The sequence below is a fragment of the Ctenopharyngodon idella genome, chromosome 21 (assembly GCF_019924925.1).
Source record: "Ctenopharyngodon idella isolate HZGC_01 chromosome 21, HZGC01, whole genome shotgun sequence".
Lineage (NCBI taxonomy): Eukaryota > Metazoa > Chordata > Actinopteri > Cypriniformes > Xenocyprididae > Ctenopharyngodon > Ctenopharyngodon idella.
The window spans coordinates 8,521,464-8,546,794 of record NC_067240.1 but is presented as its reverse complement, the minus strand read 5'-3'; the positions used below and the strand labels follow the sequence as shown (position 1 = coordinate 8,546,794).

At 36.4% G+C, this 25,331-nt stretch overlaps 1 protein-coding gene across 7 annotated transcripts in view; it reads left to right on the top strand.

Annotated features, from left to right (window-relative positions):
• Positions 1-11,068, top strand: part of LOC127503973 (NMDA receptor synaptonuclear signaling and neuronal migration factor-like) — a 48,961-nt gene extending 37,893 nt beyond the window's left edge. For all 7 annotated transcript variants that reach the window (XM_051878260.1, XM_051878259.1, XM_051878256.1 and 4 more), the window contains 2 exons: positions 2,751-2,826; positions 4,825-11,068. In XM_051878260.1, the coding sequence (XP_051734220.1) occupies positions 2,751-2,826; positions 4,825-4,922 (174 nt within the window). In that variant the 3' untranslated portion in view covers positions 4,923-11,068. The remainder of the gene's footprint in view (positions 1-2,750; positions 2,827-4,824) is intronic.
• The last annotated feature ends 14,263 nt before the right edge of the window (positions 11,069-25,331 follow it).

Genomic DNA, 25,331 nt, shown 5'->3' with positions numbered 1-25,331 from the left:
GTCCCTCTGGGGCCTGCTGTGGCCATGTTCAGCTCTCATCTCTTAAGACACACATGCACCAACTCCATCTTGCCGTTTTTCTATATAACACCTCTCCGTCTGTCACCATCATGCCTGACAGCATTTTTCCCTCGGTTATGTAACTTAAAATAACTCTTTCCTGTCCAGCACTGTATAAAGAATTTAAAGGGGACCTACTATGCAAAATTCACTTTTATAAGGTGTTTGAACACAGATGTGTCCACAGCGTGTGTAAACAGCCAGCTTATAATGGTAAAAATCCACCCACTGCTTTTTTTATAATCCCCAAACAGTCTCTCCAAACGAGCAGATCCAGAATTTCCCCTTACTCTTACATAAGCTCCGCCCATGACTGGTGATGATCTGCCCGATTAGCATAGATCCTGCCCTGGATGAGCCGCAGCAGTCTGACATTTCTGTTTCCTTGCTGTAGCAGCTGGAGATATACAATGTCTGTGCCAAAAAAACATTACAAATGTTCTGTTACTGGATGTACCAATGAGGACACCATGGTTGAATTTCATTTATGAGGGAAATGTGCCGAAAAAAGTGTTATATATTTGTGCAAATCATTTTACGCCGGACTGCTTCACAAACAAAGGTCAGTTCAATGCTGGATTTGCACGAAAGATTAACATGACGGTACATGCTAGTCGATGAGTTGAATCAATTGACACTCCATGACAACTACATAAATTTATCCACTAAACATTCAGAAACGTCCAGTTGCATTCTAAAAGTTGTAACTTCTTCCTGAGTCTCTCCATCAGTGTCTGACTTCGGTTTGAACAATGTAAGGCTGAACACCGTTACTGACAGTTTCCAACATTTTGGCTGCGTGAGATTCTCCAGTTTTGTTGTTGTTGAGTATCTGAAGCACAAGCTGTTAAAGCTCCGCCCTCTTCTGGAAAGGGGGCTGGGAGCAGCAGCTTGTTTGCATTTAAAAGGACACAAAAAAATGGCATGATTTTGTTCACACCCAAATAGTGGCAAATTTGAGCTATAATAAATGATCTGTGGGGTATTTTGAGCTGAAACTTCACAGACACATTCTGGGGACACCAGAGACTTATATTACATCGTGTAAAAGGGGCATTATAGGTCCCCTTTAATACCTTTATTCGGTAAGGACCTATTAAATTGGCCAAAAGTGACAGTGAAGACTTTAATAATATTGCAAAAGGTTATTAACTATTTGGACTTTGGACTCAAATTAATGCTGTTGAGCTTTCTATTCATAAAATAGTACTGAAAAAATGTAGGATGGTTTCCACAAAAATATTAAGTAGCAAAACAAAAAACTAAAATTAAAACTAAAACCATAAAAAAGTTACATTAAATAAACATTAACTGTAATAGATTTTTTTGAAAATCTTTTATTTCAGCTAGTTGCCAAGCCATCATTTCTCATTTTCTAAACTAAAATAACTAAAACAAAAATGAATAAGAACTACACAGACATATTTAAAAAAAAAAAAAAAAAAACACTAATAAATATTACTAAAACTAACTAAAATTAAAACGAAAACAGAAAATATAAAAAATAAAAACGACTCAAAATATTAATAAAAACTGAAATAGTCTATTAATGATACTAAAATAACTGATAATAATAATAAATGTTTCTTGAGCAGTAAATCAGTTTATTAGAATTATTTCTGAAGGATCATGTGTCACTGAAGACTGGAGTAATGATGCTGAAAATTCAGCTTTGAATCACAGGAATAAATTTAATTTTAAAATATATTTAAATAGTAAACAGTTATTTTAAATTGTAATAATGTGTCACAATATTATTGTTTTTTCTGTATATTTGATCAATCAAGTGCAGTCTTGATGAGCATAAGAGACTTATTTCAAAAACATTAAAATATCTGACTAACCCCAAACTTTTAAACAGTTGTGTAACACCCAGACTAGTTTCTGTGATCATTAACATCTGATCTGAAACTCTCTAATTGTTGGACTTGTGACATCTGCGTCTGTCCTTTAGGATCGGCCTTGACTTTCAGCTCATTCCGTCTGTTTGGTAGCCTGACAAGTGTTATATGACAGGAGCCCCGAGATTACGCCCCAAGGACACATTTATGGCATTCTTGGAACCTAATGTACAAATGCGTTTCTATGGTGATGGATTTCGACGTAAATCTCATTCGCCATGCGTCATTGCCCAAGAGGTGCCACCGTTCCTGAGAATTGCGTTTTTATGCGTGCTTGTGATCGACACACGGATGACTGACTTGTGCGAGTTTGTGAATGCATGCTGGGTTATCTGCTGACAGAATTTGGCCTTCACAAGAGCAAATCTATGTATGTTGATCTCAAAGTAGAGCTCTAGGAATCTTGCAGCATTTGTTTGTGGCGTCCTCCTTAGCGTTGTGGTCACGTTCTCATCTTTATTCGCTCTGTAAGGCACTGGTTTCCTTCACAGTGTGTGAGCTGGAATAGAAAATATGTGTCTGTAAATTCATCTTTAATCTCTGTCTGGGTTTGAAGCCTCTCGGAGTGGTGCATGGATGTTAAGATCTTAACTGGGTTCTTTTGAAGGTTCCCGTTTGCCCTTCCAGTCTCCCGTGTGAGATTTACCCAGAGCCACAAAGAGAGAGACTGCCATTATCCCTAACTAACCTCCTCGAGTCAAAGAGCGAGTGAAGGAGAGAGTGAGAGAGCAGTGTGAGGGGGGAGAAAAAAAGGGATTATTAATGTCTTGGCTTATCATGTGCCAACAGCTGTTCCAGAAACTGAAGAACCTGATGAGGCCTTATTCTGTCACATTTGAGTCACCGCTGGAGCTCTCTGCTCAGGGTAAGACTGCCTGCAATAAACTGCTGAAATGTGCTTATGCTCACACTCCTACACACATATAAACACACACAAACAGACTCTTTCTTGCATAATTTGAAATCTAGGCCCTGTTTACACCTGGTATTAGGATGCGTTTTGGTCCATCGGAACACAAGTAGACGAGGGGGACACATACCCGTTTACACCTGGTGTTTTATTCCGTCTGTTTTGTCCACTTTCAACCACTTCTGTCCTGATTTCTTCAAGGAGAGGGTCTATGGGCGGGTAAATGTATGGGCTTTTTCATATCTTTCGATCTAATGGACAAAATAACCTCCCGCAATTTACATATGAACGCGCCCGGAGATGATGGAAAAACATACAGAGAGCGTCAGATTTCGTTTCTGCTCTGACAGCTTCAAGACCATGGCGAACGCGGTGAGTGCGTGTTAGAAATCAGGAATGGTGAGAGAACATTGTGCTTGGTACATTTTTTGTCTTCAAACCAAACTTGGGTCTCCAGTCAACAAAGTTTAAATCCATCTGGCTAGCGCGCTTCCCATAATGTTTAAGCATTAGGTCAGTAGGCAGAGAGTAGGTGGTCTTTTATGGTTGTTTGAATGCATTCGACCACATGAAACAATAGGGCTGGGACAATACATCGATTCTCGATCGATACAATGAATCTGGATCGATCCTGATATTTTCTCTCTCTAACCGATTCTGAGCTTAGTTTTAACAGCAGATAATTCGCTTCAACCTTTTCAAACTTTATGAATGGTTATTTTAGGTTTAATTGGTGTGTGTAAAGGAACTGGAAGCAGGTACTGTACGAGTGTTTCTAAAGCACGTATAGTAGTGCCATCTACTGTTTAAAAACTAAGCTCAAAATCGATTCGAGAGAGAATCGCTATACATCGGAAAATATCAGAATCGCTCCAGATTCTTCATATTGCAAATCATATTTCGATGTATTGTCCCAGCCCTAGAAAACAATCTGGTTAAATGTGTTTTTGACTATCTCTGGAAGTGGTCGAAAGTGGACAAGCTTAAAATGTCTTAGACCCCATTTACACCTGTATTTAGCGTTGTCCACTTGTGATCGGATTGACGAATAGGCTTAATACCAGGTGTAAACAGGGCCCTATGAGTTTTTAATGGAGGAAACGTATGGGCATACTGATATACATACACTGCATGTTATTTAAAGGGATTTTCAGCCAAAGTGAATTCTGACATTTACTTATCTTCATGTCATTCCAAACTTGTACACTGTTGTTTCTTTCATACCAAGCTATTGTATAGCTATTTTGCATATACTCACCCTCATGTTGTACCATACCCTTATGAGAGGTTTGGAATGGCATGAGGGCGAGTATGATGACAGATTTTCACATTTTAGATGAACTATTTTATTTAAATGGTTATTTCACCCAAAAAAATGAAATTTCTGTCATTAATTACTCACCCTCATTCCAAACCAGTAAGACCTTTGTTCATCTTTGGAACACAAATTAAGATATGACAGCAATGTCATAACAAATTTGAAGGTCCAGAAAGGTAGTAAAGACATCATTAAAATAGTCAATGTGACTACAGTGGTTCAACCTTAATGTTATTAAGGGACAAAAGTACTTTTTGTGTGCAAAAAACAGACAAAAATAACGCACAAAAAGTATTCTCGTCGCTTTACTGACATAACTTTCATAGTAAACCATTTAATGCAAGTTTACAGGTCTTTTTCCTTCCGTTTTTTTTTTTTTTTAACCTGTCCTGAGCCGGCCGACCAACCCACCCCGCCCCTCTCTTTCACTGACTCTCAATTTCCTCTCTTCATTCTCTATCACTTCTCTGTCATCTCTCTTTATCTATATTGTCTCTCAGTGCATGCTGTTTTCCAATTACCGCCTGAGAGAATCTATATGGAAGTGTCTGTTCATCATAGAGACACAGGCTCACATTGAATTCATCAAATGTATTCCAGAATCATATCTCCCTCTCTATTCCCCTCTCCTTTAGGCAAAGAGATGATTGAGATGTACTTCGACTTCCGTCTGTTTCGACTTTGGAAAACCCGGCAGCACTCAAAACTCCTCGACTACGAAGATCTCTTGTGACCCCGCGCGGGTCAGCGTGTAGCATTGCGGGCAGGACGTCCCACTTTAAAACTCCATTCTACCAGCTTTCATTTCGGAGAACAGGAGGAAGAGGAAAACGAGTGGAGACCGACACAGCCACCTCGCTGCGTCACAACTATTGTTTATTTCAGCTCGTCTCTGCGGACTTCAACCTCCTCCGAACGGTAACACACAAGGGACAAAAACAAAAAGCAAATGGTTCAAAATGCAAGAGAAATCCGGATACGTGGATGTTTCGGTTCTCTAATGGAGAAAAGTGAGGGTGTTTCTCTGGTTGACAAACAAGTTGTCGACTGTTTTCTTTTTTTAAACTAACATATCGCCGAGCGCTACCGAACACTAGCCTAGACAGTTGTGCTTATGACAGAGTCCTGCGTGCAATATCATGTCGCGCCGAAACTTACCTACCAGAACACACAGAAATGGTCATATATGAAATAACAACTAATATATTGGTATACATACAGGATATACATCTCATGAGTATATAGAGTAGCTATAGTCATGCAAATAATCTATATGTCAATGGTACACAAATTACTTTTTCAGTGTTTATTGTTGTGGTCTTTCTAATGAACTATTTTGAATAACTCAGGTTTTAGCCTTTACAAATATGTTAATTACTCCCCTATCCAGATGTGTGGAAGTCATTTAGGTGGAAAGAATGTACATCTGCCAACATATTTATATGTGCTTGTTTCAGAGGTTTATAAATCTTTTATCACTTTTCGTTTTCGACATAACTTGTGTCTTCTCATTATATGCCGGCATTTGTTTCTCCATTGAAAATATAGACTCATTGCAAAACACCAATCATACACAGTCTCCAAACTGGGAAATCATGACTTCCAGTCATATAATAACTCTGACCTCAATATAGCCAGGCATCTACACCAGGTGCACCTGAAGTGTCAGCAGGAATATAGCATTGCAGGGAGATGTTGCAGAATTGCTAAAATAAGCGCTTGTGTCAATGTGTTCATAACAATTAGGATGTTTTCACTCTCGGTTTGATTGCTTAGTCTGAACCTGTCAGTCTTTAAAAACGTATTATTAGGCTCCAAATGGCAGTATATTTAGGCCTTCATCGTGTGTACCTCCATGAGTACAGTACATGCGGTAGCTGTCAAAAAAGGAAATTTGATGTCTAGTTCACCTTTTTTACACGTTTTGGTTTTAGTACTCAATATTTTGTGGCACTTCCTTTTGTACTAAATATATGCTACAGTTCAAAAGGGTTGGGTCAGTAAGATTTCTTATTTGAAAGAAATTAACACTTTTACTTAGCAAGGATGCTTTAAATTAATCAAAAGTGACAATAAAGACAAAAAATACAAAAAACAATAAATAAGCAGCACAACTGTTTTCAACATTGATAATAAGAAGAAATGTTTCTTGAGCACCAAATGAGTATCTTTCAAATACATTAAAGAACCGTACTGACCCCAAAGTTTTGAATGGTAGTGTATGCATACTAATATGTAAACAATAGCTGTTCACATCCACAAATGAGGCTGGGTAGCTTTTAGAGCAATTGTGAATCATACTTGACTCCACATGAACCCCAGACTGCTGTTTTTTGACTTGGGTGTTTCCATGATGTCAAAAACTAATTCAAAGTTCCAACCAAATGGTTTTGGGTTCACATCATCGGCTCTAGTGTGAAAACAGCCTTATTTGTTCTCTCCATTTTTGAAGCCATTGGTGTTGTGGGTCATGAACAGGCATTATTCTGAAGGTCACTATTGCCTTATGGGGCGGAATGGTATTTGATGGCCATATGTGGATAATAGAAGGATTTAGACCGTTTTACGGCAGCTTGCAGGTGTAATCTCTATGCATTCTTCTTCCATTAGTAGCTTTCAGAGGTTTTGAGCAACTCGGGAGTTGATTTTCATGTCTATCTTTATGAATGTTCTATTGTACTCAGCTAATAAGCCATACACTCTTTAGCAAGCTGCTCAGACTGATGGCTCTTTGATGTGGATGGCTTCAGGCACTCATGATGAACTTCCAGCTGGTTGAATGATGGAATCTTTTCTTTTGTTTTGCTTTTTTATGCATCCACAATGCTAATTGGCTACTCTTTTGGTGTTGTTCAGGCAATCTTTAACTTAACTGATAGATAGAATGAGGTCTTGCCCCATGGAAATAAGTGAAGCAGTCAGTACACTGTATAAAATGGTCTTAGATATAAGAATGAAAGGAAAGAAACTCCAACAACATGCTATTAGAACGTTACCGTGCCAAGATGTGCATCATCTGGTGATTTAAAGGTGTTTAATGTTAAAATGGCGTCTTTTACTATAATTTATTGTGATGACAGAACTAAAAATAAGGTTTATTTCCCAGAAAAGTGTAAAGACTGTGGTTAAGCCAATGGCTTGAGTTGGGGGCGGGACTAGTCTGTTTGGGCCTGGCCAAACAAGTAATTTAGAAAGGGTTGTCGATACTTTTGGCCATTAAAAAAAGTTTTAGCGTCTTACAGGAAAAAATTTAGCAACATATTTAAATGTTAAAACATTTATTATGCATCTGAGGGGCCATTTACACGACAAACGGAAAACTTTATATGTGTTTTAGCCGTTGATTTACACGACAACAGCGTTTTGGGGGCCTGAAAATGCAAACTTTTGAAAAAGGGTTTCAAAGTGCAAGTTTTTGAAAACGATACTGTTATTGTCTTCGTGTAAAAAACACTAAATTGTGAAAACGGTGATGTCTTGCGCATGTGTATTACGTGTTCAGTCTATAGGCGTGTAGTGTTTCTTTACAAAGTAACATCGCCAACTACTGGCCTGGCAGAAGAATACAGCGCTTTTAGTCATTTTCGTGGATCTGTGTGAACGGGGAACAACGTTGTCGTCTGTATGCAAAAAATACAAAAGAAAAAAATTCTGTTTTTACACTCTAAAAATGCTGGGTTGTTTCAACCAATGTTTGGGTCAAATGGGTCGAAACAACAAAGCATTTTTTGTAGTATGAGTGTAGTGGTTGTCGTGTAAATGTACCCATAGATGAAAATCCACACATTGAATGAACATCTTGGCAACGTACATGTACTATCAAGATATATTATCCAGTCATGCCCTTGCTTTAAAGGTATATAAAGTAATCCAATACATAAAAGCTAGTGAATAAACCTTTAAATAGTCTACAAAGTTTCCAGTTCCACTGGAGTGTGTCTGGATATAGAATACAGTAGGGTTGTCTTATCATAGGGGATGTTGCCGGTGGTCGGTGCAGTCAGATGAGCACACCGCTTCCCCTAAAGGGCTGCACCCCAGCCAGAAAATAGGCTGCAAATGAATTGGACTGATCCTCTAGCAATTTCAGTCATTATGGGGCCATCTGTGACTCGCAGTAGGTGTCAGAGAGCCTGGCATGTCAGAGGGAACAAGAGAGAATCCACATTCACTATTCTACAGACGGCAACATCACGTTAGCGGGAACATTGGGTGGCGAGAGTGAATGTCGTCTTGGGATGTCCAATTTGAACAGAATGCATCAAATGGAGGGCAGTCATATCACATGTATCACTCATTTCACTTATAACCACCGTCCTGTAAGAATGTTTACACATTTATTCATTTACTTTTTAATAAATAGTGTTTTAAAGCTGTATGTCGATGTAGCAATATATGTAACTCCTCCTCTATGATGTTAATGTTTTGATCTTTTTACTAATTTATTATATATTTATGCTATTTATTTTGTACTTGTGCTGGACAGTAATAGCTGTTTGTGCAAAGCATTCATTTAATTATGGAAGAATCTCAGCTTCTTCTGTACACAAAGCTTTGGCAATGTCTTTAAATTGATCTTTGTATAATATTAGCCTCAAAAGTTACCTACAAGTAACACCTTATTATAAGGGTCAATTCGTTAACATTAGTTAATGCAATACGCAAAGCATTTATTCATCTGTGTTATTTCAGTATTATTTATATATTATTGTAGTATTTATTAATATTTTGAATTAGCATTTATTTTTATATTTTAAGTTTTCATTTTACTTTAAGATTTTGTTCATTTTGTTTTGTTTTCCGTTTTAGTAATTTAAGGTCCTTATTTCAGTTATTTGCCAAAGCAACATATCTATTTTTTTTCAAATTTATTTCAGTTAATGAAAATGATTTTAATAGTTTTAGATAACATTAACAACTCTGTTATTAATCTAGCTTAATTGTGTTCATTTTCATTTATTTTTAATTAAATATAATGAATTAAGCAGCTCGTAAACATACTTTATCAGTAGGAAAAAACTGAAATAGCCTGTGAAACATTAAAATATTATGCAATCATATGACATTTCTCCTTATATACAAGTATGTAGAAATTAACATTTGTATTGTTAATTGTTAGTTTATGGTACCCTATACATTAAATACAATAATGTTAATAAATTGAGCCTTATTGTGAAGTGTTACTGATCTCACTTAAAGGGTTAGTTCACCCAGTCATTATTTATTCACCCTCATGTCGTTCCAAAGACCTTCGTTCATCTTCAGAACAAAAATTAAGATATTTTTCTTGAACTAACCCTTTAATGACAGCTTGCTTGTATTTGATGTAAACAGAGATGGTTGATAGAAGGCTGACAAGAAAAACTAACGCCTAAAATGTCAACCCAACCCCTAACCCCTAAACATTTGGTGGTAGAGGTTGATTCTAAACCAGATGACCAACAGAACCCCTTCATATGTTTAAATTGGCATTGTTTGTTGACATTGTTTGACGTGTATGAATGGGCGGTTTCTGCTGTCACTCTACATGATCAGAAGATTGCCTCAGCTTTAACAGTGTTTAGCCATCTAATGTATTTCCTTTGTTGTTGGGCCTAAACTAATTATGTGTGTAAAAAAAAAAAAAAAAAAAAAAAAAAAAAAAAAGTATTAAAGGAGCGGTGCTGTAATTTTTTTAGATAAATGATTTATTTATTCAAACATACAAGGTATTTTTATGAGACTTTATGGACAACAGTATGTTGGTATTTGTTTTTATTCACAATTTTAGTAGCCTTTATTAGGCATTACAGTCAAGGAAGTCTCTGTCTGTTAGCATTTCCATTCATCGCAACTGCTCTTGTGCGGAATTATGTGATTTTAAAAACGTTCATTACATGCTATAGCCCTGATGAAATGGCATCTACCATGTGGAATTAACCTGGTCATGCCAACTAGCTGAACCTTAACCTGCTGAGTACAGTATTTACACACATAAATCTTGCATTGGTCGGCTACAATGGCCAAATCAAGCTGGTGCTTCCAGTGAGAGCACAAAGAAAAATGAAAACCATTGGCGTATTGTGAGATACGGTATACACAGTATCATTTTTTTATCTTGTGAATATATTTCAACCCTTGATCATGCAATATGCTTGTTAATGCAGTTTAATGGTTCTCCGGTTGAGAATGTACCGAATTAATTTCAAGTGAGGGTGCAGTTACAGACCGGCCGTTCATTTCACTCAAAATGCTCTTGAGTAGAATAAAAATCTTACAATCTATCCAAAAACTTTCATGTTTTTCCTTCCTGCCCATCTCACCATGTCCCATTCATGTGTGCTGGAAGATTAGCAGGAGCGCAGGTGCGCCAGAGCTCATTAGCTTTATGAGAGACTTGATGGATGGTTTGGTTTTCAGAGCATTACACTCCAACCCTCTTCACGTCATATGAGATTGTGTTTTATTATTAGAGTATGAATATTCAACAAAAATACATCCTTTATCATCTGTTATTCAGTGAAGAGAATGAAAATGTTCTCTGTGCCACTTGAGAGGTGGAGAGTGTGTACCATCGATGATAATTGATTTTTTTTTTTTTTTTGATGCACCCATGAATAATGATGACATGCTATTGTTTTTATGAGGTAGATATTGTAGATATGAATTACATAACAGATATATCTGGTGTTGATTATGTCATTGAGATATCTACAGTACATCTGCAGATTTGTGTCTTGTGCATTTCATGGTGTAACTGAATCATTGTGCTGGAGATTAACTCATGCGGTCGCTGGACCCGCAGCGTCTTAAATACGAGATATTCCAACATGCTGGCACTGAACGGGTGCAAAGTGTTTCTATGCTTTTCTTTTCTAATAAAATGTTGTTTCGACCATCCTTTGTGGACCCTTTCAAATTGTTCCTGAACTGTTTTCTTTACAAATGCTATTCAAACCTGTCACGTCCCCTTTGAGAATTTAATTGCATTTTGCAATGGAGTGCATGAGGCTAAAGATAAAGGTTTATTTTTGTATGTGTATTTGCTTAAGCAATAAAGTATGAGAATATCACAGCTAAAGGGCATCGTTAGGCACCACGTACAATGGAGTTACCATGGTATTGTCATGGTAATATCTCCTTTGCATCATTAAAAATACTAAAGTTAATTAAACAATCAATAGTTAATTTTACTCAATATTATTAATATCACAAATGTCATTTTGTTAGTTTATTAATTCATTAAATGCACAGTGTTACCTAAAATAAAAAATCAACACAACTACCCTGATGGCACACGTACATCTCTGAGACGTCTATTTGATGTGCGTGTTTCGTCTGGAAGATGTCATTTTGTGTTCACTCATCTGCAATATGTCTATAGGACATTTCCTGTCAGATGTCAAATAGACCTTTAGAAAATGTCTTTAAGATGTTTATGATTTAGAATGTATGTAAAGACATCTATCAGATGTTTGTAAACAGCAGATGAAGTGATCTTTAACAGACATCTTGCAGACGTAAGTGTGCTATCTGGGTAATAGCTTTCATGGCCTGTATGTGACATCTGTGAAAAAGGAAAGTCATTTCAGAAAAACAGCAAGCTACTACATTTTGATTAAAAATGACAAAAACAAACAATTTGGAAAATATTCTTTGTAGTACTGTGCACTGATGAATCACAATAAGGATATGAATATGTATTATGTAACATGTAACTAATACTGTATGTTTTAATTACATGTTGGATTTAAAACCTTGATTATTCTTGATTGAAAATTATTTTAAAGACTTAATATTTTGATATGTGGAAACAGGAATTGTTGGAAGTGAACAACAGATATTAAAAAAGTAAACTCGGGTCGTTTACACAACACCGTTTTCAACTAAAAACAGAAAACTTTTTAGTCTATGTTGTGGCCGTTCATTTACATGACAATGTGGGGGCCTGAAAATGCAAACTTCACAATGTGTTTCAAAGTGCAAGTTTTTGAAAACGATACCGGTATTGTTTCCGTGTAAACTACAAAAATGCGAGTTTGTGAAAATGCCGACGTCATGCACATGCTTATTACTTGTTCAGTCTATAGAGTACCTCAGAGATGATGTGTTTTTGTAGGCCAACCCGGAAGTTGGCGGCGCACGGTTCCCTCGATCGAAAGCCTATGCATTTTTCCCATAGACTTTTGGAAAATCGCAAAAAATAAGCTCTGTGTTTAACAAAGGGTTATGACACTTACACATTTTGTTTATCAAGTTAATCTTTACAAGTTAACACAACATTTATACATTTTGAAGCCTAAATAAAGTCGTCAGATATAAAAAGCTAACAGTAGGCTATAAACGGACTACAGCACACCATGGTCGCAGATCAACGTCACCACCACCAAGCTTCCTCAAACTTTATTTAAAAAACAACTTTAATTAAAAACATGCTCGCTGATTATGATCTGTGCTGTGTATGAATACTTATCCACTTTTTCATGAGAAATGCTGTCCAAATGTCCTGTTTGTCATGATGACGTCTAAAGTCCCCGCCAAAGGAAGTAGCCTAGTCCCTTTTAAAAAATTTGTTAGCAAATTTGTTAGCAACCGCCGTTTTTAAGACACAATAAAGGTTTAAAAAAAATCAATAAGTGGGTTATAACTGGTGTGTTTTATGTCATAGATCAAAACGTGAAAATATTTAGAGGCTTTGTTAACCACAGACCTTATTTCAGGCGATTTAGCAAAAACCCATTCAAAAAACCCATAGACTTTAGGGCGATGGAACCGGAAGTCCTAAAAATGCTAACTCGCTTCTGGGTTTTGCATACAAAAACACGTCATTTCTGAGGTACTCTATAGGCGCATAGTGTTTCCAACTACTGGCCTGCCAGCAGAATACAGCGTTTAGTCGTTTTCACAGATCAGCATGAATGGGGATCGTTGTCGTCTGTACATGAAAAACGCAAAGGAAAAACTTTTCCGTTTTTAGTACATCGTTGATGTGTTAACGTACCTTGAATGTTTAATGTAGTATCCCAGCTAATAAGAATACGTTCTAAGAACGTTAACGTTCCCATTAAGTTGTGAAAACATTATTTCTGAATGTTCCCTGAATGCTCAAAAACGTCTTTTTTTTTTAAGCAAACATAAAGAGAACCTTCCATTTTATCATTCCGCAAACATTACAGGAATGTTACTTTTAAATGTCCCCCGAACATTCTCGTAGTAACATTTAAAAAACGAACGTCTAATTAAAACGTTTCAGAAAAAGAAACGTTCCATGAACGATGTATAAATAACATTTCCGTGCTAACGTTTTGAGAACATTATTAAAGTGATAGTTCACCCAAAAATGAAAATTATCCCATGATTTACTCACCCTCAAGCCATCCTAGGTATATATGACTATCCTCTTTCAGACGAACACAATCAGAGATATATTTAAAAATATCCTTAGTCCTCCAAGGTTTATAATGATTGTGAATAATGGTTGTGGATATTTTTAAATATATCCCTGACTGTGTTTGTCTGAAAGAAGATAGTAACACACATAGGGTGGCTTGAGGGTGAGTAAATCATGGAATAATTTTCATTTTTGGGTGAACTATCCCTTTAAAGACTAGATAACTTTGATAAACGTGTGTAAGTCCCTGTTAGTAGGGATAATTACAATTTTTGTCAGAAAGAAAATCTTTTCTTTTTATTCAAAACTAGATATACAGTGCACCATGTTTCACTCTTACCCAGAAGGCCATCTGGACAGGCGAGGTGAGAGCGGACAGGAGCAATCATGAGAAGAGGGGGCCGTGTCGTGATCTAGTGACCTTGCTGAGCTCAAGGCTGCGGTGAGGACGCTGATGGCTTGTCAGAGCACAACATGCGTCTTGCAGCCCTCCAGGCTTGAGCTGCAGAGATTTATCATTTATACTGTGTGTCTGTTGACTTTCATGGGCAGCAGACCGCGAGAGGTTTGGACCAGTGAACTCTCCTTTTTCCCTCTTTATTAGCCTACTTTATTCATTCACTTAAATGAGCACCTGTGGTTTAACTTGCATCAAATTGATGAAATATTTGTTTTGGTGGCATTATGTAAGAATAGTTGTATAATACACTCATTATTTCTAATGAGGCTAGACTCAAGTGTTTATTGAGCATCAAAAACAAAAGCAGCAATATCAATTAAGTTCTCATAGCTCGTAAATATTTATATATGTCCATACATTTTTTTTATATATATATGTCCATAGCAGCCAGTGTTGTGAGTTTAGCCTAAAAACTGATTTTTTGTAAAAGTTACTGGCTGATTGAGTGAACACCGAATCACAAAATACTGTTACACTGTTTAGCGGTTCATAATTGTACTATTTAAAGGAATAGTTCACCCAAAAAATTAAAATTCAGTCAGAAACAGAAAGGTTATGTATTATTAATATTTTGACTAAATAATACATTATCTTTTTTTTTTTTTTTTAAGTTTGAGCCTGGTTGTTAGTCACTGCCATTATACTGACAAGTGTGAGCGGGACATTTTTCAAAATTTCTCCTTTTGTAGTCTAAAAAAGTAGGGGTATTAGAAAAACACCATGGTAAATAATGACTGACTTTTCATTTTTAGGTGAACTATCCCTTTAGTTTTCTTTAGGCTGGTTAATTACTCCATATATGTGCAAACATTTGTGTGGTGGACACCATGATTTTGCCAAGTGAGACATGTTCATGGATCAACACAATTTTGTCGATCCTGGAACAACATTCCTGTCTTAAAAAGTAGTCATAACAGGGTCTATAAACCTAATCCTACCCATAAGTTATCCCTAGAATCAGAGGGAAATGATAGGTGAACGACAAGCACCTAACCCTGGTTGTAAGCCTAAATTTGATATAAACTGTAATCTTGTCCCTCAAATATCTGATTGGTTGACTTGAATGGTGTTCCAGGAACATGTTGTAGTGTAGCTACTTTTTAATGTTACTTAAAAAAACGGTGACAACTAGCTAAGGCCTGTACAATAAGAAAAAGTTTACATTACTGTAAAGTTGTGTGGAAAGGCCTGCGTTTATGTGAAAGCACATATGGGCCTTGAGAATGATGCAGTGGATAGACTGGCCTTGCGCAGAGAACATCAATCCATACAGCCATATGTGCCAGGAAACCTTCAGCTGTGACAGTAGTGGTAATGTATGTGTTTTCTCTTCCATCATCCACGGACCTAGATGAGACGTGATATTTTCTCTTCTATAGATCCGAGAGCTGCTCTGCTCAGTAATAATCCGTCTGACGGAAGGTTCGACTCGAACGCCACCCAGAGGACAGGCTGAGAACGACACAATGAGAGAAAACGCGTCACTAGTTTACCTGCCATTGCATTTAATTAATTTTTTTTTTTTTTTTTTTTTTTTTTTTTTTCACCGTATTTGAATTAGTTTCAAATGAAGAAAATATTTCAATCAGGCATTTAAAACAAACATTTTTTAGGCCTACTCAATTTTTTTTTAAAATAGGCTAATTTTCTTTTCATATTTCACTTGTCTCCAGTTGAAGATCACATAGCTCCGGTGAAATGAATAGTTTTTTTTAATATTTTTTTATTATTATAATTATTTTATGATTGTGCTAATTTTTGTCACAACTAATAACCAAGATATATTAGGCTAGCCATTAGTTGTGATAAAATATGAGCACAATCATAAAACAATAAAACATTAAAAAAAAAAAATTAAAAGAAATCGTTTGGGACTTTAGATATTTTCTCAACATGTAGGGTGAGTTCAGGGTGATTGGGACACTTTTTGCTATTGAGAAAGGACCCCCCCCCCCCCCCCCCCCTATCTGAGTGCTGTCCCCCCAAAAAAAATATAATTAAAAACCACGCTAAGTATTGTAAATAAATGACATATACTTAAAATAACTGTGTAAGTAGTAAAGCAATACAAACGCAAACGGACGTTTTAAGTTTAGAAACATTTTGAGTCACCCCTCCCTTGCCCCACAGTGGTTTGGTCCACCGCGCACTTCACACTTGTGTATGTACAAATCCGGCGGCGCCGGCGGGAGAGCACAGTTCTTCAGGTAGTAGTTGAGAGGAGTTCCAGTAAGTAGGCTGTCAAGGCTATTTTATTCAAAAACATAGGATGAAGTTATTATTTTCTCTTTAATACAGACGATGCTGAAAAATTAGTCATAAAAAAAGGTAACTGATTTTTTTTTTTTCACGTGAGTCCGCTATGTTAGCGAATATAATGTTACCTAGCTTGTTTGGTAGCATGTTTACGATAGCAAGTCACCCATACCAACAACTAACATTGTGATAAGCATAAGTGTGAACTGTAATAAGGCTAATAGATTTACTGTTGTGTGTTGGGTTTTGCTCAATGTGTATTCATCGCATTTTGGTGACTTGGTTGTAAACAACTTCAAAAATATTCCAATGAATAAATGATTTTGAAGAAGAATATTTTGGTCAATTTAGTCAGTTTTTTCATTGAACCAAAGAGAAACAATGAGCATAATGGCACAGTCTCCATGCTACACTAATAATAGTGGTAAGGTTTTCTTCTGTGTAACATTACATATATCCTTTATAAGTAAAATGTTGTCTGTATTATTTGTGTCCCCTTCAAAAATTGCTCTTGAGAAATTTTGTTTATTGTCCCCCCAACTGTCTGATGAAATTTACGCCCCTGCCGATGGACAATATCAAGTCCCGCCCTACATTTTTTCTTGTTCAAGAAGCCATTTCACTTAAACCTACGGAAAGAAAAGACTAGCGCAATTTCCGTTTCGTGCCAACAATTTTCATTGGTGCAAACTGTTCCTTTAATGTGTGAAAATTAACAATAACAATAGATTTAAGGGATAATAAAGCAATATTATAATGTGAAATAACATCAGCACAAATATTACAAAAGCCTTTTTTGAAACAACATTTGTCCTTTTCTTCTTTGTTCTGTCCTTTTGCTGAGTCAGACCAGAATAGGAGTGATTGAACACAAGGGAAAAGAATCTCTGAAAACAACAAAGTTACAAAACACGGCCTTGCACCTGCAAGAGTGTAGAGTGCTGACGATAATCCTTCATTATGGAGTTTGGAGCTGTTTGTCGCTGCACCTGTTCTCTGAGTAAACAATTAAACATGGCGTCTGGATACAAACCTCCCCTGGAATCAGCAAATCTTGTGTGCTGACTCAAGGATCTGAACCCCACATGTGCCGCTTGGTTCAACTTGCCTCAAATGCGCCAAGAGCTTTTAATGTCACTTTCTTAGCGAGCGAGCCGAGACTATGATGTCTGTTCCCACAACCGTGGCATTTTCTAAAAGCTCTTAGCATAGCAATGTATGTAATTTAGTTAAGACATTATCTACATTAGCAAATGGTGCAAGGTAACAAACATGGCTGCATCAACAAAATAATGACAGATTCAGTTTTGATGTGTGCACAGTGAATTCCACAGTGACTCAGGTTGTGTATAATTTGAGATGTTTCACCTTTCTATGTATAGATAATCTGTAACAAAAGGCCATTACTCTTTCTGCCTGAAACATGCTGACCGGAGAGAATGAAATGATTTTGCTGACTCTTAAACCCCACATTCTTTACCCCTGAGCAGTGCTTGTGAAGGCCAACCTGCAAGTATATATATATATATATATATATATATATATATATATACAGGTGCTGGTCATATAATTAGAATATCGTGAAAAAGTTCATTTTTTTATTGTAAATTATTTTAAAAAATGAAACTTTCATATATTCTAGATTCCCTACATGTAAAGTAAAACATTTCAAAAGTTTTTTTTTGTAAATTTGTTGATTAGAGCGTACAGCTAATGAAAGTCCAAAATCCAGTATCTCAAAATATTAGAATATTTACATTTGAGTTTCATTAAATGACCATCCCTACAGTATAAAATCCGGGTATCTTTTGTTTTTTGAAACCACACTAATGGGGAAGACTGCTGACTTGGCAATGGTCCAGGAGACAATCATTGACACCCTCCACAAAGAGAGTAAGTCACAGAAGGTCATTACTGAATGGGGTGGCTGTTTACAGAGTGATGTATCAAAGCATATTAAATGCAAAGTTGACTGGAAGGAAGAAATTGGGTAGGCAAAGGTGCACAAGCAACAGGGATGACCACAAGCTTGAGGATACTGTCAAGTAAAGCCGATTCAAACACTTGGGAGAGCTTCGCAATGAGTAGAATGAAGCCGGAGTCAGCACATCAAGAGTCACCACACTCAGACATCTTCAGGAAAAGGACTACCAAGCCACTTCTGAACCAGAGACAATGTCAGAAGCATCTTACCTGGGCTAAGGAGAAAAAGAACTGGACAGTGAACAGTGGTCGAAAGTCCTCTTTTCAGATAAAAGTAAATTTTGCATTTCATGTTGAAATCATGGTCCCAGAGTCTGAAGGAAGACTGGAGAGGCACAGAATCCAAGCTGCTTGAAGTCTAGTGTGAAGTTTCTGAAGTCAATAATGATTTGGGGGGGGCGTGACGTCTGCTGGTGTTGGTCCATTGTGTTTTATCAAGTGCAAAGTCAATGCAGCCATCTTCCAGGAGATTTTGAAGCACTTTATGCTTCCATCTGCTGACAAGCTTTATGGAGATGCTGATTTCCTTTTCCAGCAGGACTTTAGCATCTGCCCACAGTGCAAAAACCACTTCCAAGTGGTTTGCTGACCATGATATTACTGTGCTTTATTGGCCAGCCAATATGCCTGACCTGAATCTATGGGATATTTTCAAGAGAAAGATGAGAAACAGTCGATCCAACAATATACAAATGATCTGAAGGCTCAATAGTGCCTCAGCAGTGCCACAGGCTGATCACTTCCATGCCACACTTCACTGATGCAGTAATTTGTGCTAGGAGCAAGTCATTTGCTGTAATATGTCCTGCCGATCAAGTATTGAGTGCACAAAAGAACATACTTTAAAGAACTTTAACTTTTCTGTTTTGCAAATCCATTTTTTGATTGATTTTAGGAAATATTCTAATATTTTGAAATACTGGATTTTGGACTTTCATGAGCTGTACGCTCTAATCATAAAAATTAAAAAAAAAAACTTTTGAAATGTTTTACTTTACATGTAGGGAATCTAGAATATATGAAAGTTTCATTTTTAAAAATAATTTATAATAAAAAAATGAACTTTTTGATGATATTCTAATTATATGACCAGCACCTGTATATATATATATCCTGATTCTCTGTATTTTAATTCCTAATAAATGAAGCATATACTGTATTAGATGGTCTTTGACAAGATGATGGGTGAAAATCGTGCAGATGTTCTAGAGCATCTTGAGATGATGCCAGCTTCAAGGAGATAAAACCTTTTAAGCGACCAAGAAATCATACAAGCATCATGTTCTTACAAAAAAGTACTGTGACAATATGTAATATGGTAATTTGACAAGCAGCTTTCCATGATATTGAATGATGGCCACTAGGGATGTCCAGATCCGATCACGTGATCGGAAATCGGGCCCGATCACGTGGTTTCAGACTCGATCGGAATCGGACGTTACCTCCCGATCAGGACTCGGATATGTATATATATATTCTCATTATATTTAACACATCTATAGTTATGCGGCATGACATCCCTTTGTTGCGTGCGGCATGACATCACTTTGTTGCAGAGACGCTATTGGTTAAATGCCGGCAAAGTATTTATATAATATAAAAACAAAGTCTAATATAAAAACAAATATATTTATATTTGGACTCGGTATCGGTAGATTCTCAAAATCAAATGACTCGGACTCGAGGGCAAAAAAACCTGATCGGGACATCCCTAATGGCCACATTCAAATATTTTCATGATAATAAACAGTTTTGTAAACTGCAAAACCTAACAAATGTCCTAAACACGTTTTAGTTGACTTAGTTGATAATTGCATAGCTCTAGTAAGTGTTACTGTTTGAGTAGCCTAGAAACCCCTAGTTAAGGTACAGTATCTCACAGAAGTGAGTACACCCCTCACATTTTTGTAAATATTTTATTATATCTTTTCACATGACAACACTGAGGAAATGACACTTTGCTACAATGTAAAGTAGTGAGTGTACAGCTTGTATAACAGTGTAAATTTGCTGTCCCCTCAAAATAACTCAACACACAGCCATTAATGTCTAAACCGCTGGCCACAAAAGTGAGTACACCCCTAAGTGAAAATGTCCAAATTGGGCCCAATTAGCCATTTTCTCTCCCCGGTGTCATGTGACTCGTTAGTGTTACAAGGTCTCAGGTGTGAATGGGGAGCAGGTGTGTTAAATTTGGTGTTATTGCTCTCACTCTCTCATGGTCACTGGAAGTTCAACATGGCACCTCATGGCAAAGAACTCTCTGAGGATCTGAAAAAAAGAATTGTTGCTCTACATAAAGATGGCGTAGGCTATAAGAAGATTGCCAAGACCCTGAAACTGAGCTGCAGCACGGTGGCCAAGACCATACAGCGGTTTAACACATGAAAAGATATAATAAAATATTTACAAAAATGTGAGGGTGTACTCACTTCTGTTAGATACTGTAAATTATTTTTGTATGAATACTATGTTGAGGCAGGAAACAGCTCAGTTATCAACAGATTTAGATAAATGAAAACTGCTGATAGGTCAGAGTTATAGTTTTATTTAGTAGGAAAGTGTTAAAGCACACTAATATTAATTCTGCTGGACAGTTAAACAGTACACGTCATTTAGCACTGAAAGCAACACAAGGGAAATAAATAGACGAATTACCACATCAGTGCTCAGTCTCATTTCCTCATTCCTCATTTCATGCGAAGCTTGACTCCAACAAACACACCTGAACAAGCTAATTAAGATCTTGCTAATAGAGTTCTGCAGTGATGACATTTTTTTTTTTTTTTTTTTTTTTTTTGAAAGCCAACCCAGAAACCTGGCGTTAGCATCACTTTGATTCCCTCAACAAATCCTAATAGGATTTTTCCATTAGCTTTTTGGATTATTGCAGAAAATAATCTCGGTGAACTTTATGATTCTTATTACACATCATGATAATCTTCACAAATGAACAGTCTACATACAATCGCCAGAATTTAAAAGCTAAACGCAGGCTATAAACGTACTAACCTGTTATTTTTTCTTCTTTTTCTTTTTTCTGGAAGAATTTATCTTCCAGAATCTGGCAGTAAGGTGTGGGAGTTAATTTTTAGTCCATCTCCTATCCTGAAAAGTCTGTATTGCAGATATGGAATAAAAATGATCTTCCAAAACTTACTGCCAGATTCTGGAAGATAAATTCCTCAAACAGCGTACAAGAGGATGTGGTGCTGGTCCTTCAAGAATCACTCTCAATTTATGTCTATAAAGCCTATAAAAAAAATCAGTCTTCATGTATTTTACAACACTTCAGTTTGTGATTCTTATTAAGTGGGGGTCATTTTTTTAGGATTCTTTACCTATCCTAAGTCTCTGAGATCCTGACACATTGCACTTCTGGAGACTCCAGGTAGGTTGCAGCAGTTCTGGAAAATGGTGGCGCTGGAGACTAAAGGGTTCCTGGTGGTTTCACACTTAATTCTTCACCTTAATTCTTAATTCTTTTGCAGTTAACGTGTCTTTTCTTCTGATCTTCTTCTTTTTGTCTGACCCTGCTGACCCAATGAGCATTTTGCTGTCCATTGGTCAATGCCTTAACTTTGCAATTTCTAGTATTGCATTAGTATTGTATCCTTCTCATGGGCATTTAATAATTTTTGACTTTTCAGTTTGAGTTAAATGTCTTTTTTGGCTCATTTTGCCTGTAAAAGAAAACCTTCCTAATAATTCTGCACACCTGAATATAAGGCGTTTTTCATTTCCAGCCCTAATGAACAATTATATATCACTTATAAATGATTAAATACAAAATTAATAGTAGTTATTAAGATTTATGTGGTTTGGAATTGGTAAAATCTGCTTGGAAAAAAAAATATGATCAGAAAATCAACTTGCCTAATAATTCTGTACAAGATGTATACACACAAAATTACTGTTACGTTTGTGATGTTCGCGGATCAGTTTGACCCGAATATTTTAATGTATGACAACTGTACAGACCCAAAATAATATTTTTCTGATTATATTTTATGTTGGTTTTTTATTTTTAACTACCCTTATGAAGGTAAAAAAATAGTTTTCCTACTTATTTCAATGAAAAATATTTTGTCAGCCACAGATTGTAAAAATTAGCTATCATTTCTTTTTTCAAGCTATCTGAAATACTTTCTAACCAACATTGTTTTTCTTGAAATATTGTGACTTTCTCTCATTTAGATCATGAACATGCATGCAAAGTATCAACACGCTGATGTGTTGTGAAATGTTCACATAGAAATCTTATACAATCTTACTGTTTGTGGGTCAATTTGACGCAGCTATTCAAGAGTAACCCAAAATACAAAACACTTTTTTTTTTTTGTATGTTAGAACTCCTCAACTCTTGCTGAGTTTAACAACTTTTCATTTTCATAGTTTGTGAAAATATAAAGTTGTTTTACCTGTTAACTATCTGTCCCACATTTTGAGCATAGTTATAAAATGACTTTTCCCACTTAAATTGTTAATAATCTTGAATACTTCAGAGCACAGACTTAAGTTTGGTATCTTTTAAAAGCGAAACAATTATTGTAGAAGTAAAAAGAAGCTGTAAAAGTAAAGTTTTAAAAAAGTTATACAGGTGCTGGTCATATAATTAGAATATCATCAAAAAGTTGATTTATTTTACTAATTCCATTCAAAAAGTGAAACTTGTATATTATATTCATTCATTACACACAGACTGATATATTTCAAATGTTTATTTCTTTTAATTTTGATGATTATAACTGACAACTAAGGAAAATCCCAAATTCAGTATCTCAGAAAATTAGAATATTACTTAAGACCAATACAAAGAAAGGATTTTTAGAAATCTTGGCCAACTGAAAAGTATAAACATGAAAAATATGAGCATGTACAGCACTCAATACTTAGTTGGGGCTCCTTTTGCCTGAATTACTGCAGCAATGCGGCATGGCATGGAGTCGATCAGTCTGTGGCACTGCTCAGGTGTTATAAGAGCCCAGGTTGCTCTGATAGTGGCCTTCAGCTCTTCTGCATTGTTGGGTCCGGCATATCGCATCTTCCTCTTCACAATACCCCATAGATTTTCTATGGGGTTAAGGTCAGGCGAGTTTGCTGGCCAATTAAGAACAGGGATACCATGGTCCTTAAACCAGGTACTGGTAGCTTTGGCACTGTGTGCAGGTGCCAAGTCCTGTTGGAAAATGAAATCTGCATCTCCATAAAGTTGGTCAGCAGCAGGAAGCATGAAGTGCTCTAAAACTTCCTGGTATACGGCTGCGTTGACCTTTGACCTCAGAAAACACAGTGGACCAACACCAGCAGATGAAATGGCACCCCAAACCATCACTGACTGTGGAAACTTTACACTGGACCTCAAGCAACGTGGATTGTGTGCCTCTCCTCTCTTCCTCCAGACTCTGGGACCCTGATTTCCAAAGGAAATGCAAAATTTACTTTCATCAGAGAACATAACTTTGGACAACTCAGCAGCAGTCCAGTCCTTTTTGTCTTTAGCCCAGGCGAGACGCTTCTGACGCTGTCTGTTGTTCAAGAGTGGCTTGACACAAGGAATGCGACAGCTGAAACCCATGTCTTGCATACGTCTGTGCGTAGTGGTTCTTGAAGCACTGACTCCAGCTGCAGTCCACTCTTTGTGAATCTCCCCCACATTTTTGAATGGGTTTTGTTTCACAATCCTCTCCAGGGTGCGGTTATCCCTATTGCTTGTACACTTTTTTCTACCACATCTTTTCCTTCCCTTCGCCTCTCTATTAATGTGCTTGGACACAGAGCTCTGTGAACAGCAAGCCTCTTTTGCAATGACCTTTTGTGTCTTGCCCTCCTTGTGCAAGGTGTCAATGGTCGTCTTTTGGACAACTGTCAAGTCAGCAGTCTTCCCCATGATTATGTAGCTTACAGAACTAGACTGAGAGAACATTTAAAGGCCTTTGCAGGTGTTTTGAGTTGATTAGCTGATTAGAGTGTGGCACCAGGTGTCTTCAATATTGAACCTTTTCACAATATTCTAATTTTCTGAGATACTGAATTTGGGATTTTCCTTAGTTGTCAGTTATAATCATCAAAATTAAAAGAAATAAATATTTGAAATGTATCAGTCTGTGTGTAATGAATGAATATAATATACGTTTCACTTTTTGAATGGAATTAGTGAAATAAATCAACTTTTTGATGATATTCTAATTATATGACCAGCACCTGTAGACGTTTACATTCATGAAAATTTAAAATATAAAAATATTTATATAAAATATGTATTTTACAAAACACGTTCAACTCTAAAACTTCAAGAAAATCAAAACTAAATATCTGAACTAGTTCTGTGCCAAATTTTAGGTTGATATCTCAAAAAAAGAACTTTCAGTAAGATTTTTTTGTGTGCATTATTAAACTTTTTCACTAGATGACATCCATGCTCCACCGGTGACTATAAAAGGACTCTTCGATTTTCATACATGATTTGAGTGATCTGAACCATATAATTTTCATAATATTTATGAAGTAGACATCCTATTCAGAAGTAGTTTGGGCTGTAATGTTAATATTTGTTTTGAATTCAATCTCTAAAACCCACACAAAAAAACACAGAAAGAACTAGGGAGTGTGTTATAGTTTGGCACCACATCACAAATAAAGAATCTATCGCTATTTATCTATTGCGCTGTCATTTATTTTGAAAATCAGTCACCAAATATGAAAACTAGAGTCTGAAAGCTTTCAAATGATATATAGTTTGTCAAGATTACTTTAGGTTTAGACTAAGATATTATAGTTATAAATGTCCCACAGGAGGGGCAGTCATCAAAATAGCGGTTAAAAACATTTTTATCTCATAAATTAAAAACATTTTTATCTCATATCTCATAAATACATTTTTAGATCATAAATTCAGAAATGTATCCCTGTAGCAACATCATGACTTAAGGTTTTACAATCAGAGACAGCTGTTAACCGATTCATGCATTTTTATATATTACACTTGCAGCCTCACAGATTAATTTTTTATCAGTGTATTAAGTTTTGATATTATTTTTAAATGTCTTAGTATAATAAAATTTTGCTCAGCA